The 19207-nt window shown below is 37.2% G+C and overlaps 1 protein-coding gene across 3 annotated transcripts; it reads left to right on the top strand.

Moving 5' to 3' along the window:
• The first annotated feature begins 3168 nt into the window (after positions 1-3168).
• Positions 3169-17942, top strand: LOC129754701 (L-2-hydroxyglutarate dehydrogenase, mitochondrial). Of its 3 annotated transcripts, none has more exons than XM_055750910.1 (4): positions 3169-3450; positions 3541-3713; positions 3784-4093; positions 16913-17942. In XM_055750910.1, the coding sequence occupies exons 2-4, from the start codon at positions 3595-3597 to the stop codon at positions 17837-17839; spliced, it is 1356 nt and encodes a 451-aa protein (XP_055606885.1). In that variant the 5' UTR covers positions 3169-3450; positions 3541-3594; the 3' UTR covers positions 17840-17942. The 3 variants fall into 3 exon arrangements, with proteins under 3 accessions (XP_055606885.1, XP_055606887.1, XP_055606886.1); XM_055750912.1 differs by having other exon boundaries at positions 3520-3713; XM_055750911.1 differs by having other exon boundaries at positions 3169-3461.
• The last annotated feature ends 1265 nt before the right edge of the window (positions 17943-19207 follow it).

Genomic DNA, 19207 nt, shown 5'->3' with positions numbered 1-19207 from the left:
AGACGATGCAACATTTGTGCTGACAGGGCAGGGTCGGCTTTCAGCATTTCAGCAGGGATGCAATCGATCCCAGGCGCTTTGTTGGATTTCATGTTTTTGATTGCATCTTCTATTTCAGCCAGCGAGGGCGCTTCCGAGTTGACGCCATTTATGCGACTTACTGTTGGCACTTCAAGCTGCGGGTTCTGTTGGCCATCGCTATTCGTGACTCGGAAGAGTTGTTCGAAGTGCTCAGTCCATCGTTTGAGCTGATCTGTTCGATCGGTCAATAACTGACCTGCTCGGTCTTTCAGCGGCATTCTTGCATTAGTCCTTGCACCACTGCACTGAGGCGGCGAGAAATGTCATAAAGTAATCGGATATCTCCATTGGAGGTGGCTCTTTCCCCCTCTTCGGCTAGGGAGTTTGTCCAGGCTCTCTTGTCTCGTCTACAAGCTCGTTTAACTGCCTTTTCCAGCTCCGCATATCGTAAGCGGGCGGCTGCTTTGGCTGACCCGGTACATGCCTGCTCAATTCCGACTTTCGCCTTTCTCCGATCATCGACCATCCTCCAAGTTTCATCCGACATCCATTCACTCCTTCTTCCACAAACTTTACCGAGAGTACCATGGCTCGTCGTGATAAGACATTCTTGATTCCACACCACTGTTCTTCGACTGTTCCGTCTGTCGGCAGCTCCGAGGCTCGGGATTCTAGCTGTTCAACGTATGCCCTTTTCACCTCTGGATTCTCCAACCGGCGGACGTCGTATCGACACCCGACTTTCTCCTCGCACCGTTGGACACACGCAACTCTCAGTCGTATCTCGCCAAGGACGAGGTGATGGTCAGATGTAATGTCTGCGCTTCGTTTGTTGCGGACATCAAGAAGGCTCCTTCTCCATTTTCGGCTGATGCAGATGTGGTCAATTTGATTTTCTGATCGGCCATCTCGGGATACCCAAGTGACCTTATGTGCTGGTCGATGGGGGAAGAGCGATCCACCGATCACCATGTTGTTGTTGCCACAAAATTCTACAAACAGCTCTCCGTTTTCGCTCATCTGTCCTAGGCCATGGCGCCCCATGATGCGCTCAAGGTCTTGATTGTCGGAGCCAATCTTTGCGTTGAAGTCGCCCAAATGGATTTGAATGTCAGCCTTCGGAATTCTCTCTACCACGCTGTTCAGTTGACTGTAAAACTGCTCTTTCTCCTGCAAATCGGCAACGTCAGTTGGCGCATAACACTGGACCATTGTAAGGTTTCTAACCCGTGTTCTGAATCTGGCTACGATTATTCTTTCGTTTATCGGTTCCCATCTAATGAGGGTCGCGTAGGCCTGCGGGCTTAACAGGAAACCAACTCCTCGTTCCCGAGTAGCATGTTCTCCTCGTATGCCAGAGTAAAGCAGGACTTGCTCGGACTGTGTCTTGTGCTCTCCAGTGTTAGGCCAACGGACTTCGCTCAGACCCAGAATTTCAAGCTTGAGCTGCTAGCTTCTCTAGCAAGTTGAGCCAGCTTGCCTTGTTGAGCAAGGGTTAAATCATTCCAAGTTCCAATTTGTGTCCGTGTTTTCATGCTAAAAGTCGTCGCCAAAGTTCCAGGTCGGTCATTTCTTTCGGATTCCGTAACAATTTCAAATCGGGAGCAGTAGGTTGTTAGCCTAAAGTCCCGCGATGGGGCTGCCATCTTTGACTAAGCTGGCGGGAGCCGCATTTCAAAAATTCAGCCGCTTGCTGCAAGACACACGCTTTTTGAGCCGCCCCTGACCTGGAGAACAGACGCTCGGTTGTTGTTGCACGCCGCCCTTGACCTGGGGAACAGACGCGTGCGGCCACCTTCTCAGTCTGCATGCGACCAAAGCATCCACCGGGGTTGGGTACCCGATCTCCGCTTAGGTTACTCGCACCCCAGCCGGCACCGCGGGGAGGTAGAGATAGGAGTTGTGAATAAGAGGTGATATGACCACTATGGGGTCTCGTGTTGCACATTATCCACCGTTTACCAGCCAAACATTTAGTTATTGAACAAATATTAATAATTTCATGATAACCAATGATCACGATGCATTCAGAAGAAAAAATATATCTTTTTGGATAATAACTCATAACAAACATTTGGGATAACTTATTTAAAAATTGAGAGTTTACTATTGCTTTGAAAATATGGAATCTTGAAGTTCCTATAACACTCTAACGATTGACATATTAGAATAAATATTTTATTATAATTTTTTCATGTGAGAAACATTTTTAAGAGGTAAAATGCTTGGTCAATTTTGATATTTTAATTTTAAATCTAATTTAAACCCAAAATTTCAGGTAGCTTTTTGAAAAAAAGTGCTGATTTCCAGCAATTGAAATAATTGGTTTCCAGCAATTGAGATTGCTGGGTTTCCAGCCTTTGGGTTTGCTGATCGTATTTAACAATTCATATTGCTGAAAATTTTGCTGAAAAGTTAGCGGTACAAAAACCAGCAAAAATTTGCTGTTTAGGTTAGGATATAATTTATGTATGCTATTGCATAAATTCACCTGATTGGTAGTACATATTAAAGTTCCTATCACTAACAACTGCATGTAGCTGAACTAACTATTTAAAGAGACTAAAATTTAAATAAGGAAAGATTAGGACCTACAGAAATTTCATTGTGTAAACGATTCGATTAACAATTTGCATAAATGCTCTGCTTTTGATTTTTCGTTTGCAAAAGACCTATGGTTACTTTGATCAGTTCCCGTTATGCAAAATTCTGAATCACGGCAAGTGGCAATGTGTCTGTTAGTGAAAGGTGCTCCACTCCGAATGGTTGTGACAACCGGTGGACGGGAGAAGTGTTGTGATGTGTTGTAAACCTTCGAAAACTCCATCTCCACGAGTGAACTCGCGCTGTGATTGAAGTTCTCATCAATATTAGCATGTAGCTGGAATTTTCTAGTAGTCATGATGAGAATCACTGCAATGGGTATAAGCGCCAAACAAAAAAGCGTCGGGAGATCTGCTCTCCAACCAGCAGAACGTATTTTACTCGCGTGTCCCGAGCTGCAGTGAATAACAAAACGTTGCTTCCTCGTTAAACGAACATACGCATCACAACCGGCATGTATCCGTTCCACGCGTATTGTGTTGTGTTTGGGATTTGTTATCAAAATCAACGCGCATGCGTTCATCCACGCTCTTCCATAAGTTTGTTTTGGGTTATTTTCAGTCTCGCATTCGCGAGATTCGTTGTTGGTTTGGTTTTTTTTTCATTCCTTCCCTTGTGATGTTATTCTGAAGTTTCACATCTTGCACGGCAACAACAACGGAATAAAAATCGGCAATTTTTATTCTTCTTCTGCACTCAAATTTGACGTTCGTCTCCCCAAAAAATGAAGGTCGAATAAAACACCGCTGTCGGTCACAGGGGAGACACTTTTGCTCATTCAGAGCTGGCCTTTGGTTTGGAGTAAAAGAGTTCGGAGCTGCTGAGGTAAAGTTTTGGTTTGTTATCATCCTCTCATAATTGTGTCGGCTGATAAGCTGCTAGGTTGTTCTGAAGATAATCGAATTGTGTTTTCAGGTGTTAGTTAAGATATTCAAGGAGTAGTTTGCAGCCTAGACGAGCAATTTAACGATGCTTCCTCGAGTTATTGACCGATCAGTTCTCCGGCTGTATTCATCGGTTGGAAAGTTGAATTACCCAACCAGTAATCTTGCATTTGCATGTAGGGCATACTCGCAAAAATCCAAAAGGTAGGTCAAACTTGCAGGTTGTGAAAGTTGCATTTCGAGAGCAATTGCATTGCAATTCATTCCTTTTTAGCATTTACGACATTGTTGTGGTCGGGGGTGGAATTGTCGGAACGGCCTCGGCTAGGGAGATTCTGTTGAGACATCCAAACTTAAAAATTGCCATCGTAGAGAAGGAAAATAAGCTAGCTTTCCATCAGAGTGGACACAACAGTGGCGTGATACATGCTGGAATCTATTACAAACCTGGTTCTCTGAAAGCGAAACTCTGCGTCGAAGGCCTCCATCTCAGCTATAAATACTTTGACGAGAAAAACATTCCCTACAAGAAGGTGGGCAAGTTGATTGTCGCCACGAATGATGTTGAAGTAGAACGATTGAATGTGAGTATTGTTGAAATTTGTATATTTCTCTTTTTCGGGTGGATTTCATTTGGGGATGGTGTACGTAAATTGTATTTGAACAGAGATAACCTTGCTTATCTCGGCTTTCTCTGGCTTCATTGGCAATGTCGTATTGAGTCAATAGCAATCTGTATGCGTCTCATGATCCAAATAAAGGATTGATAAAACGCATTTTAGCAAAACATAAAATTTAAATTTTATTTACTAGGTAATCGATATTTTGACTTTTCATCTTAATCAGCAATGTAACTTCATCTATATATATAAAAATGAATGTTTGTCTGTCTGTCTGTTCCCTATAGACTCGGAAACTACTGAACCGATCATCATCAAAATTCGCATCTGAGGGTTTTTGAGGCCGGGGATGGTTTCTGTAATAGTCAAAACTCCATCCGACTTAAGGAAGGAGAGGCTTCCATACAAAATTTGTAGTTTTTCGAAACAAATTAAAGTCATGACATCCATTTTCTTGAGATTTTTTTTCCTTTGGGCGGTTTGTTTTTCGTCTCTATGGTAGAGGCGTCGCGAGCCAACGACGCCAAAAGAAAGTAACCCAGGCATAGCATACTGATCAGTAGGAATATTTGGCGCGTATTTCTCAACCAAGCATATTTTCTTTGAGGGGTTTGTTTTTCGTCTCCATGGGCAAACAAACGTCGTCGCAAGAGGATAGTAACCAAAGCACACTGTTCATTGATTGCTGGAAAATTTAACAATAAGGCGCCTGTTTCTCAAACACGTGGGACGATATGCAACCTAGATGTGTTTTTTTCTTGCTTATTTGATTTGTACACAGCACGTGGTAATGAATTACGCCTAGATGTGACACGGATTGGTATTTTATCAATCGAATCAAAACCAATTGAAAGATTTGCAAAAATACTTCCATATTTAGTTCGTGTTATTGTAGGTAGCATTCGACTTTTCATTCAAGGAACATTATAACATGTTTAAACGTCCAACTTTTTCCGTTAAAAAAAATTAAAAATTATGTTTTCTTCTAGAAATTGTTACTTCAGCCCAAATAAACAACTGAAACGAATTTAGAAATGAAAATGGGAGCTTTTTATTTTAAATAATTCTGAAAAAACCATCGTTCTTTTTGCTTACATACCAATTCAAGTACGTACTTAACATAAAAAGTGTTTTTGTGTTACATGGCTGCATAAAAGAGACTTTTGATCCGCTTCGTTTTTGAAAAGCGAGACTTTAGAACTGATATTCAACTGGACGCAAAATTTTTAAGAGAAATTTTTAGTTTACCCTTAAAGTGTTAAAAACAATATTCCCTTCTGTCAACTTACACGGTGGGGCAAGGGCAAACGTCGAACTTTTAAGAAATTCATCTTCAAAATGATTCAATATGTTGGAAATACCAGAAGGGGTATTTCGAATGTTGAAACTGCAGCGGGTATTTAAAATTCTTAAATGCCTTTGTAAATGAAGGTCATTTGCTTTGAACAGCATTCGTTAAAAGTGGGGTAACAAACATAAATTTATATTGCAGGAATACTGCAGATATATCAGTGAAACTTGATAGAACAAAAAACAGGAATTCGTATTAAATCCATTTTAAAGCCATTACTCTGACGCATCTGTAAATAAGTTTTGCATTGACACTTGCCCCAATATAGGGGACAAATGTAAACTTAGAAATTTGTTTTTGCCTACATTTTTGAATATTTGACTTTCAAAGAGAAAATAAAAAAAAAACGCTGAGAACTTATTTAGTGATGCAACTGATATTCTTTTTAAATGTTTATATGTTTACCGTAGTAAATTTATTTAAAAAAAAAAAAAGAAATTTGCACTGTATTTAAAACATAACTAATTTAATATATTTTTCATCACCATGATTAGTGCTGTTTGGGAATCGAGCCGGTTAAATTTGCCTACCATCTTCAAGCAGTGGGGGACAAAATTGAAAAAAATGGGAGAGCTCCCATGTAAATTTAAGATAAAGAGCTTTTCAAAGCAGGGACCATATGTCAAAAAGTTTTTTTAGGTACAGAGTACAAATTTCAGATCTTGAAAAACGAGTTTAGAGACTGAAAATAATATATACCATCGTTGAATTGCAATTCAGAACTGCAGCTGCAGCTCCCATTTCAAAGTTGTTGGTTCTGAAGTATGATGAGGTTTGATTTAAAAAAATGCTCTCTAAAATCTAAATTTGAATAAATTTTTACAAATTACATTTATTTCCGGAAGGTGTAGCAAAGCACAACGGGTCAGCTAGTTCTTAATATAAATTTCAAAATCGTATTTTTGAATTACCGTCAAACGGGGCAACATGCAAAGGCAGGGTTAGATGCAACATTTGTATACCACAACATTCATTCATCTTTTATTTCAATATATTTTAATAATATTATTATTGAATGATACCAAATTGATGATGACAGAGTTTTTAACATCGTGAACATTTTTTTCTTCTAGTTTTTGATTGTTATAAAAAATTTAAAAAAATCGAGCTATAGATGTGCAATTTTTTACATTTTTCGATGCCATAAAAAACTTTACCTAGTATGACGGATTGGCTTAATGATATCACCTACAAACTTTATATAGCCTTCATTATCCTATACCAACACTGATGGCGTATAAATATTTTTCGGACAATCACCATATTTTTTTAAATAATTTTTTTTATAATTCAGTTAGCTGTCTGGGGTAAAATGCAACAAAATGCAAATCAGAACTAAATCTAATAAATCGCGTTTCCATATGCTGGGATATGATTGTTTTGCATTATGCGTTTATTTATATTAAAATTTCATCCATCGTAAGATTTTTTTTCATGATTTACGGTTAAAGAATATTTTGTAGTATTTTTTACCCCTAAATGTATGCAGCAGATTAACACTTTTTTCTTAAAAACATTTTTGACAGAAAAAAATTTAAAAAATAAATTCGAACAAAACCAAAAATTACTGTAATTGGTGCTTCATGCGCTATGACATCGCAAATGTATAAAAAACTATAAATTTTCAAACGTTTTCATTTGATTTTTAATTAATTACAGACTTTGTTGCAACTTACCCCTTTTTCCCAGTAGGGTGAAAATCGCATGTTTTTGTAAATTTAAAAATAACTGGTAAAACCAATAATTCTTCTAACTACGTCAGTTTGGTGTCCCATCAACCTTAAAACTTTTGATGAACAAGAGGTATGATTATCTCTAAGCATTCAGATTTTAGAAGCCATTGAAGTTGAAAATTGTTGCATGTTGCCCCAGTTGACGGTAAAAAATAGTTCAACTTAGAAAAGTACACTTTATAGCTGCCTTTCATTTCCTGACTTTTTTTGAAACATCATAATTATTAATTACATTGTAAAGAATTTCTTCAACATAGATACAGAACCAATACTGAATCATCTTACAAAATCAATTTCCGATTCAGGATGGTTTCTATCAATCTTCAACAATTAGCAAAGTAAATTCTTCGAAGTTTATACAAGGATAACATTTCAAAACCAATCAATGTGTCATTTCATGACATTCCCCCAGATAAGCTGGCTATGAAATTGGTGTTTCAAACCCTTAATGTTTAATGTATTTCCATTTTCTGGATGAAAACTTTGACTTATGAACATTTTCCTCATTGAACACTAACCGCTTTTAAAAACAAGGTAATCTTTTAAGTTTTATTTTTATTTTATTTTATCGTCCAGTAATTTATAAATTACTATATAACATACAGGCTCTTGATACTTGATCATGTTGAGCTAAAACATTTTAAAATTGGAATTGATCTGATTTTTTCAAGTGCTTTATTTTCTTTGCGAATAGTGCGTTAAAAATTAGCCCTAATAACCTTTGAAGATACTTTTAATTTTCTCTGCAGAACCACCTGTAGGTATGTTGTTCTTTTTACAGTAGTACCCAGTAAATTTATAACAATTACCTAACCTGACGTTGCTTTAAAACAAAATTCTATCGCGTCGTTGCAATTTCTATAGAACTAAGATTGTTATTTGTTAGAGTTTTGAATTATCTGTTTCTTCAACTGTTCAATATCTAGATGAATCAATCGCAAACGTTTTTTTTTTTATTAAGGGTTGAAGTGGCGATATATGAATTCTTTCTATTAAAATTAAATTAAATTAAATTACTGACTGACTTGCGATGATTTTGACCACTTTTTCAGTCAAGGTATTTTTTTTAATAATTTTAAGAAAAAAATTGGCAAAATTTGCCACAATATAGAAGAGACTCTGCCCTATCTAACGCTCTATTAAGGAAAAAAAGATCGGGGGGCCTAGAACGCCTTTGATTTTTGGATGATTTGTTAAACGAGACAAATTTTCGCTAATAATTTTCCCTAAAAATTTTAAACTTTTTATTTTCTTTTGGATGTGTTAATATTTCTTCAAAAATTAATAAAACTTCTAAAGTTTTCATGAAAATAATTTTTAATAAAAAATTTGGCAAATTTTGAAGAAAATTGAAAAAAAACACTAATACAATTATTTATAGTTAGCCTTGAAATTAACTCATGACAACACTGTAGCAAATTAACTAAAATGCGATAATAAAAGTGTGTTCTCTATGATCATTTCTATCAAAGACAGAATGTAGTTTTGAGTTCAGTTAAGAAAAATTACTATTTAATCATCCTACAATATATTTATCACATCACGATTTATTTATATTTTATTTAGACACCTATGGGCGTGGTTTTAGGAAGAAAGAAAGTATAGATTGTCACAACATATTTGATAAACTTTAAAAAGCATTGCGCAGCACTCTTTAAATCCTTATTTCAATATAATTTTCGAATTTAAAGTGCACATTACCTTTGTAGCCTATAGGATCAGATTTTTTTCTATGAATCAGAGAGAACGCTCACTACAGACTGCAAAAAAGAAATTTGGTATCGGTATTTTTGAATACGGCGAATGCGCAAACTGTACACAAATCCAGATAATCACATAAATGCGTTAAACTCTTTATTTTACATCAGAAAGTATGATATTTTTTTAATTTTTCTTATTTTAGTGAAGTTAAATTTAATTTTTAAAATAAAACGAATAGCTTTTTATGAGTGTGTAATCCCACAGTTTTTTCGCCCATTTCCCCTCAAAATTTCGTCGCGAACAAAAAGGCCAATAGTTATTTCGAGATAGAAAAAGGGCATTGAAGTTTTTGAAATTTGTTTTCCAGGACGAGGAGATGCACACATCAGTGTTTATAAGATCGTTGAATGTGCTAATGTTTTAATGTGATCATTTGGACCCGCTTTCAAGCCGAAATTTGCTAGAATATTGCTTCTGCAATGAGCGAACAGTCATTCTGAAATTCAAAACTGCGCTCCAATTTGGCGAATGAACAAAATGAGAGCACCAGTCTGTGGTAAAAGGGCCCGCAGTTATATTTATTAATGTTTTGAAGTAATTAGTACGGGAAAGCTATATTTATCTATCAATTTATTTAAGAAAATGATTGTACGCCGCTAAAAAGGAAATTGATTTTATTTTCTGAAACTTGGGATGCGTTTTTCTCAAAACAAAGGTCTTGGCGCATTCGCCGTATTCAAAAATCGATACCGAATTGAGTATTATCAAACACTCAGAATTATTTTTTTTTATTCTAAATAAATTCATTGCTACTACGTAGAGCCTCGCACTTTTCGGCTCATAGTTACGTAGCGATAATTTTTATCTCAGCTATTTCGATGCCCATTTTTCCAGGGAATGCAAACCAAATTTGTAAGCTTCAACATGATTCTAATTGGTTTGTATCTTATCATTTTTTTTTTCTTTATTTCCTTCTAACACCAACATGGCCAAATCTTGTAGGCATCCTGAAAAATGATAAACTTCCGTTCCTCATTTTTCGTTTCAACAGAGTGGATATCTGATACATAGAACATGCATTGCAGATACTACACAGAACAAATTTTTGACTATTACGTGTCACTGAAAACTGTAACCTTTAAAATAAATCACCTGTAATTAACAAAACCTGTAATTTTAAAATGTTTTCCTTGAAAGTTAACGAAGATTCATTTATTATTATAGCAAATGTCCTGTAAAAAAGTTGAACACTAAAAATTACATGTCACGTAATCATGTTTTCGACCTGTAAAATTATGGTAAATGTCCTGCTCCTTTTTGTTACAGGATATTTGTGTTATAATTTTTGCTGTGTACTTCGTCTAGGGTCCTCGTTCACACTAAAGAAGGGCACAACCAGAATACATCCGCCCTGCAATCTGTCTGTCAACTACTCGCCTTTTCGTGTCCACTTGCTTACTTAGTTCTATCTATATTATTATGTGTCCTTAGAGCAAGTTCACTGGTGGTGGGAGAAAGTGGTAGAAATTTTGTCACTTTTTTCATATTTTGAAAATTTTTCCACGCAAAAACATTTTCAAGATCTGTGGCCTTCAAGTATTTTAACAACATGTGTTGTAGTTTCGCATGCTGTGATGTAAAATTAGCAATATTTCTATCAGATACGGCTGAAATAGAAACAGTACTGTAAAAAAATACAACGCCCAAAGATCTTGAAAACATTTTTGCATGGTAAAATTTTCAAAATGTCAAAATTTCTACCACTTTTTCCCAGCACCAGTGAACTTGCTCTTAATAAACAAGACAATGCTAACACGAAAGTCAAGACACCACACTACGGCCAGGCCAACCATGTGATGTAAAACGCAAAAGATACAAGAACAAGAGAGAGGAATGAAGCTTGGAGTTCCTTACCAAACGCTTTATATGATTCTATAGAATTCGGGTTTGAAGTGATAATGTTAAATTTGCAAAGTTTAAAACTAAAAATGGTTTGATCTTACTCGAAACATTTACAGTTTGACGCTTGTTCCACAGGTAATTCAATCTTTGCCACCATTCACCGTTTCCAGATCTTCTCAGTTAATGTTTCAAAATTTTCACTGAAGCTCAAAAAAAGGTTTCGTTCCTTCAAACTATGATTTAGTTGTTTTTTCTTTATCTTCATGATGATGTAGAACATTTTCGGGAACAACTGTCAAACACATCTTCGAGAGATCGACGCTTACTTAGATCCCTCTGGTGTGTATCTTTTCCTTTCATAAAGATTCTGAGAGAGAATTCTTAAGATCCGTTTTAAATATTCATGAAATGAACGTTGGAAAACCTTATATCAGACCCCAAAAATTTCAAGAATGCAGAGTTCTGACGAATATTACTAAGTGAAGTATATTTAACACTAGCTGACCCGGTGTGCTTTGCTATACCCTCCATAAATAAATGAAATTTTAAGAAATTATTTGAATTTTGTTAGTTTTATATCCAATTTCAACATAATTCAAAAGCAACAGTTTTGGAATGAGAGCTGCAACTGGAATTTCACTACAAAGATGATTTAATCTAATTTTCCGAAACTTGATTTCAAAATTAATTTTCCAATATCTGGAATTTTTGCTCTGTTTTTATAAGCTTCATTGATTCTTTAAATGTGCCAAAATGTATGTTTTACTCATATGGCTTCATCACCCTATCCCACTTTCAATGCGGAAAGGGCTCACGAACTACTATAGATATATTTTTATATCCGAATAACGTCACATTTCGCTCCGTTTGACTGATAAGTTTTCGAGATTAAAGGGAGGGTCTCAAATTACAACTTCTCTTACGTAAAATGGTCTCTAATGCTCAATAAAAACTCGATTTAAGCCTAAAACATTCTTTGGAAGACCCTCCTCTCTCTTCCCATCCGCAACTGCTGGAGAGAGGTAGGTTCACATTCTCGTTTCCAAAAGCCCTCCCATGCCAAATTTGGTTCCATTGGAGGGTTAAGTTTGTATAGGAGCCTCCTCCCGGCTTGAAGTTTTTCCACTGGAGGAACAGAGGGTTCTCAAAATATAATTAAAAATATCATAGAAACATTCCTTGTATTCCAATACCTTCCCATGACGAATTTGGAGCCATTTGCTTCATTAGTTTCCAGTAACACTGAAAATTGTAAACGAGCCCCCTCCCCTTTTCTATATCTCCATTGGAGCTAGTTCTCGAGCTATGCAATAAAAAAGGTATGGAATCCCCCCCTCCTCCCTTCCTATATCCCCACTGGATGCGAGTTTCCTGTGCGTACAGGACCATATCAGCAGATGCAGCTTTTGTCATCGCGGGCATGGTTCCCATCGACATAACTCTGGCGGAGGATATGGAATGTTACAAAGCAAGAGCTGTTAGAGGAGTGCGTAATATTCAACGAGCAGCGTCAATGCTCAAGTGGCAGGAGCAATGGGACGCATCGAACAACGCAAGATGGACGCATAGGCTAATCCCGAGACTTTCAGACTGGGTAAATCGGAAGTATGGAGAGGTCAACTTCTACCTGACGCAGTTCCTTTCGGGTCATGGGTGCTTTAAGCAATACCTTCATCGGTTTAAGCTTGTCAGCTCGCCTTATTGCCCGGAATGCGTAGAGACGGAGGAATCGGCAGAACATGCTATCTTTGTCTGCCCCAGGTTCAATTCAAGGCGTCAACAACTTCAAAATTTGAACGCTGAAAACATAGTGAGTGAAATGTGTCGCGACGAACAGTCATGGCGTGCTATAGTCGACGAAATCTCGCAAATCATGCGCGATCTGATAAGGATCAGGAAAGATGATGAACGGAGAGAGCGAGATAGTCAACCAAATTTGACAAGCTATTGAAAGGTCTTGGGCCTCGTATGACACTTCAATTCAAAAGCAACGCGATCTTAGGGCGCGGTATAACTCTAATCTGGACTCATACGTGTGGTGGGACTTAAAAGGTCTCACGTACTCAGCTACGAATTTTCCTGCAGCAAAAGGAAGCGGAGATACCATTCGAGGTGGTCGTGTCGGGATTCTAGCTTGGTAGTTTCTCAATCGGCCATGCCTTGGTGGTTAGAAATCCTGCGGAAGTGGTTGCTGTGACGGGCGCGAGTTACTTTGAAAGCGTTACCTAACCGGCACACGTTTCGAGGTCCCCGGGATAGTGGATGCTGTGACGGGCGTGAGTTATTATGAAAGCGTTACCTAACCGGCACACGTTTCGGGGTCTTCCGTACCAGTCTTAAGTTGACGATAGAGGAAAAGGAGAAGGAGGAAAAAGGATAAAGCAGTACGATGATCAAGGAGAAATTGAGGAAAAATTGAGAAAGAGGAAATGGGTGAGATGTATAAGTGCATGAGCACAGCCTACCCCTTGATGTAGTATCATAGGGTGAAACCAAGGGGCACATCTGGCACACGAAGCCCAAGGTGGTTTTAGTGGGACGAACCCACACACGGCAGCAAACACCCGGCTGTTATGGTTTGAAGTCAAATTTCCATCTTGTAAAAAAAAAAAAATCCCCACTGGAAGAAGGGAAGGATCTGAAATAATCATAGAAACTTTTCTCGTATTCCAATACCCTACCATGCCAAATTTGGTTCCATTAACTTGATTAGTTCTCGAGTTATGTAAAAAAAAATTGTTGGCCCCCTCCCCCCTTTCTATCTCCTCACTTGAAGGAGGGAAGGGTATCAAATATTCCTAGAAACATTCCTCGTACCCAAATACCCTCCCATGCCAAATTTGGCACCAATTGCTTGATCAGTTCTCGAGTTATGAGAACAATTGGAGGGGTCTCAACCTATAATAGGGACCTTGCCAGGCCACAAAAGCACCCACCTGTCATGTTTCACTCAATACAGTTTAGTAGTTTCCGAGTCTATAAGGAACAGACAGACAGAAATTCATTTTCATATATTTAGATAACAAGTTAAGCTCCTTGAGTGAAATAAATTAAACGAAGACCACCAGCTAACAAGCACAGAGAAACTCGGACGGAACAAGACAATCAATACTTATTAATAGAGAATTATCATTATTGAGTTCTAATAACCGTTCTGGTAGATAATTATTCAGTTTATTATGTTGTATGTAATTTCAAAAATGGCAAAAAAAACAATTATGTTAAAACTCGTTTTTTAACCCTCAAAAATCAAAATTCGAAAATATGAGAAGAAAGGGTGAGGGGGTTTAATCAGCGTTACGTTATTTTTTTATGGGGGTGCGTCGCAGAGTTACGATTTATGACATACCGGAGAGAGGAGGTCAAAAAAGTCATTTTTTGCGTTACGTAATTAATGGATGCCGCCTTAAGTAAAACCGTATAAAAATACCGATGATAAACACTGAGGCAGACGACAAAAATTGGTTCTAAACGATCGTTGAAAATTTTACACAAGGTTTGTGGGCTAGCTTGTACGTCTGTTTTCTGTGTTGTAACTTTCTTCACTAATCTCAAAACTACTTCTGTTTTCAATAGAAATGACCATAGAGAATACATTTTTAATACCACGCTTTAGCAAATGGACTATTGACTTGCCAGTTATTTTCTAGATCATTTTAGTTGTTTATTTTCATATTTTCTTCGAAATTTAACATTCTTACCAAAATATTTGATTGGAAATAATTTTTATCAGTATTTTTAAAAATATCTTTACGCAAACTCAAAAATATGAAATTTGAAGTTCTTAGGAAAAATTAAAAGCGAAAACTTAAAAATTTACGCGTGTATTTTGTTTGCGAATCTTCAAAAATAGGTGTTCTAGACCCCCTGATCATTTTTTTCCCTGAATAGTTGGATAGGGAAGAGTCTCCTCTAGAATGTGGCAAATTTTCAGAGATACTGTTTTTTTTCTTTTTAAAGGTCCAAAACACCATGCAGTCTTTTGCAAAGCTTTCGATGGAATCTGCAAACTTCACATATTTTCTCAAATACGATTTAGTATGGGCCAAAAATGTTTCAATCGGTCTTGATTGAGCAAAATTTGGCGGGTTCATCCTCTCTGGTACGATTTGGACTGTGTTGGATTGGTATCAAGCTATGGTGTACTTTGAGTAAAGCTTAGTTCATTTAGAAATGGGAGACTTTCTTTTGCACAGTTACCTTCAAAATCCATCACTATCAAATTGACAGTTGGCAAAACCTATGATTATTCCAAAAAATTATGTGTGTGAGTGGAGGAAAAGTATGCAAACACTGTCAAAAATGTCTAAAAACACATGATCGGCACTTACAGTTGAGAGTCATCAGGAAAATCAAAACTCATACCAGAAATTTTAATTTTTAATAAGCAAAAACTTAAGTGTAGGGGAGGAGCGGGCTATATGCGCCTATTAAGCAGAATACTGATTTAATTAAATATAACATCGAATATGTGATCAAAAACTATAAACACATGAGCAGACATCTGTTTTGTCTACATTGGAGTATTTTTATTTTGTTATAATCTCTTCCCGTTTTTGAGAAATCGATTTTATTATAACTGTTGGAAAAATTGCGGAACCTCAAACCGTGTGGGCTAAACGCGTCTATTTATGATTTAGGTAAAATTTCTGTTTTTTTTATCAAATCTGTGTTGAGATCTTCGATTTGCTCTCAAGATATTAGTTAGAGTTTAGATTTCAAGTTTAAATGATCAAAATCATATATTTATTTTATTTTAATATTACATCAAAAGGTATCAAAACCTTGTATGAATTTTGAAATTTTTTGAGATGGTTTATTCATAAAATTCTTTCTTGCCTTATGTACAAAGCGTATCACCCTCAAAATGCATTGATTAGATATGTTGTCTTGTCAGCCATTTCGTCAAACGGCCGTAGGCGCATTTAACCCGATAGGCCCATTTTGGAAACTTTCCCCTAGGTCGCTAAAATGTCCTGCAAATTTTTCTCCGATAAGCTAGAAGCGGTTATTAAAAGCTTACCTCAAACAATAAAATTTTTGAAAGTTTCACAGCTCGTAAGCTGTGGATCAAATCCCATTTCAAAAAAAATTCCAGCGGTTGAAACCTATAAAATTTCTGCTCGTGGCAAAACAAAAACTTTGATTTTCACTGTTCTTTAAAAGTTTATAAAAAGTACCGTTGTATGTATGTTTCGCAATCTACGATCTTTACAAACCGATTTTACTTGAAGTTCAATTTAATGATGGTTTTGCTTAGATTTTGTCAAATTTTACCAACAGACATTCCAGTAAAACGTTTTAGTGACACAGAAATAATCAAGTTTTGTTAATTTCGAAACAGCTGAATCCACCAAATAGCCCTAAGTTCCTTTCAAAAGAGAAGTATTGGGCCAAAAAGTAGCGGAAATTAAAGAAGGAAGAAGGACTCACCCAAAATACAGATTTTGGGAAGTGTAAGTGGGAAAAACTGATCAAAATCATTGCTGAAAAAAGTGTTCGCTTGCCTATGGGAGATACCAAGAATAAATGTTAACGATGCTGGACGATGCTAAGAAAGGATTCACGTTTTTGGTCACATCCCAAACTGGGCGGTCTTCCTACTGGCGTAAGCACGCATGACTTTCCGGTCCAAAGTTTTGTCCACCGGACCCGGTTACCGCCCAGATTTTTGTTTGTCCACGAAGCTGCTTTCCTCTCCGTACTTCCGAATCGAATTTCGAACGGCTTCAAAACGTATTTTCACAGGTATTTCTTCCATTTCCGCCAACTAACTTAGCGAAATGTTGGGGAAAGTAGACCATTTGTTCACGATATATTTGAGCTTTTCCGGAAAATGCTTCTCGTTTTCACGAAAATTATGAAACCTAGAGCTCACGATACACGATAAACAATAACACACAGCAGAAATCAACTGTTCAAAAGCCATCCGGAATGAGCTGGGTGGTTTCAAATCCGTACTTAGACATAATGGGACACCCTTTGGTGTTAAATATTTCTTCTCGTCACACATTAGGATGATTGATCAACAATTGATGAAAAAATTAGAAGCAAGAAGTTTATTGAATTATTATTTCAATTGCATTATGTTTCCAGGATCTATACCAACGTTCACTGGCCAACAACGTGCCCGACGTTCAGCTGGTGGATGCCGACCGCATCAAGGAAATAGAACCCTACTGTCAAGGTTTGAAGGCGATCTGGTCACCCCACACTGGCATCGTAGATTGGGGCTCAGTCACCCAGTACTATGCTAAGGATTTCAAAGAGGCCGGAGGAGATGTGTATCTCAACTTCCAGGTTTCCAAGTTTGAGGAATCCAAGGACCCAGCTTATCCAATCGTGGTTAGAAGCAAAAACAATCAAACGGTGCAATCTAAATACATTCTAACATGTGGAGGGTTGCAATCGGATAAGGTTGCCGAACTGACTGGATGTTCTCCACTGCCGAAGATTGTGCCTTTCCGAGGGGAGTACTTGCTGCTGAATCCGGACAAAACCTACCTTGTTAAAGGCAATATCTACCCGGTGCCAGATCCGAGATTCCCCTTCTTGGGTGTCCATTTCACTCCCCGCATGGACGGAAGCGTTTGGCTGGGACCGAATGCTGTTCTTGCCTTCAAGCGAGAAGGATATAAATGGAGTGACATTAACCTGATCGAGCTTTTCGACGCTCTCCGGTTTCCGGGTTTCATCAAAATGGCACTGAAATATGTAGGTGCCGGCATGCAGGAAATGTTGAAATCCGCTTTAATCCCATTGCAAGTCAAGGAACTGCAAAAGTTCATTCCAGAGGTGCAAGATTACGATGTATCCCGGGGTCCGGCCGGAGTTCGTGCTCAAGCCTTGGATAACGATGGTAACTTAGTGGACGATTTCGTATTCGACCAAGGAAAAGGTGATAACGCTCTGGCCAAGAATATCCTACACTGCCGCAATGCTCCATCGCCGGGAGCTACGAGCTCATTAGCTATTGCGAAAATGATAGCAGACAAAATTGAAACTCAGTTTAATATTAAGTAGAATCGATCCGTGGCTGTGGTGAATTCTTTTTGAAATGCATTTTGTTATTTTTGTCGTAATATGTTTATCAAATGTTAAAATTAAAAATAATCCTTGAGTTTTATGGAATTTGTTGATTGGTTTGAGAAATGTTGTTCTTTTTTTTAATATGTCTTTATTTGTATCAATTCATCATTACATTTATATTACATTGTTACATTAAATTAGGTGTTCGGCTCAATAATGAACTGTTCAGTGCCATAGAGATTTCTAATAACTAAAGTTTATTTAGTCGACTTAAATTTGTTGAGCACAATTAAGTATTTAAATGTAGGAGAACATCCTGTTATGTTAAAAAAAACAAACAATAAACCTAAACCTGAAAATTATCCTAAAATTAAACTAATTGTAGAGATAGCGAATTTCTGCAATGGAAGACTGCATCAATTTACCTCTGAAGTTGGAAATGATTTTGTTGGCCATCCCTTCGATAGATTCAATGCTCGCAATCCGATGAAGATCGTCGGTGCTGTGCCAAGGTGGAAGCCGCAAAATCATTTTCAGAACCTTGTTTTGAATCCTCTGAATGGCTTTCTTCCTCGTCGCGCAGCAGCTAGACCAAATCGGAACTGCATACATGATCGCTGGTCGGAACACCTGTTTGTAGATAAGCATCTTATTCCTCAGGCACAGCTTTGATTTCCTGTTGATGAAAGACTAAAGAAATTTAGTGCATTTATTACATTTAGATTAAATATCTTCAATGTGATTTTTAAAAGTAAGATTCCGATCAAGTGTGAGTCCCAAGTATTTTTTTTTGATCAGACAGTTCTAATGAAACCACATTAAAAGTTATGGAATGATTTTCATTAGGTTTTAAAAATTGAGCTCTTGGCTTATGGGGAAATAAAATAAGTTGAGTTCTAGAAGCGTTAGGAGAAATTTTCCACATTTTCAAGTAATTCAAAAAGGAATTTAAATTTTGTTGCAATCTACTGCGTACCACCCGTAAATTCTTACCTTTGGCAGAAAGCACAGCATCATCAGCAAATAATCTTCTGCCTTTTCATTCTGGTACATCAATTAGATCAGAAGTAAAAATATTGTATAAAATTGGCCCAAGTATACTGCCCTGAGGGACACCAGCTTTAAAAGGTGTCCTTTCAGAGCATGAATTTTGTATAGCTTACTTGCAAAGTTCGGCTAGTCAAGTAATTTTGAATAATTTTGGTGAGATATACAGGAAAATCAATTCGAGCTAATTTAGCTACTAAATCTTTGTGCCAAACACTGTCAAAAGCTTTTTCAATATCAAGAAGAGCAACACCAGTTGAATAACCTTCAGATTTGCTAGCGTTAATCATATTAGTTACACTCGAAAGTTTATGT

This window comes from Uranotaenia lowii, chromosome 3 (genome assembly GCF_029784155.1).
Source record: "Uranotaenia lowii strain MFRU-FL chromosome 3, ASM2978415v1, whole genome shotgun sequence".
Classification (NCBI taxonomy): domain Eukaryota; kingdom Metazoa; phylum Arthropoda; class Insecta; order Diptera; family Culicidae; genus Uranotaenia; species Uranotaenia lowii.
Note: the sequence above shows the minus strand (reverse complement) of the source record. Positions and strands in the feature narration are given on the sequence as shown.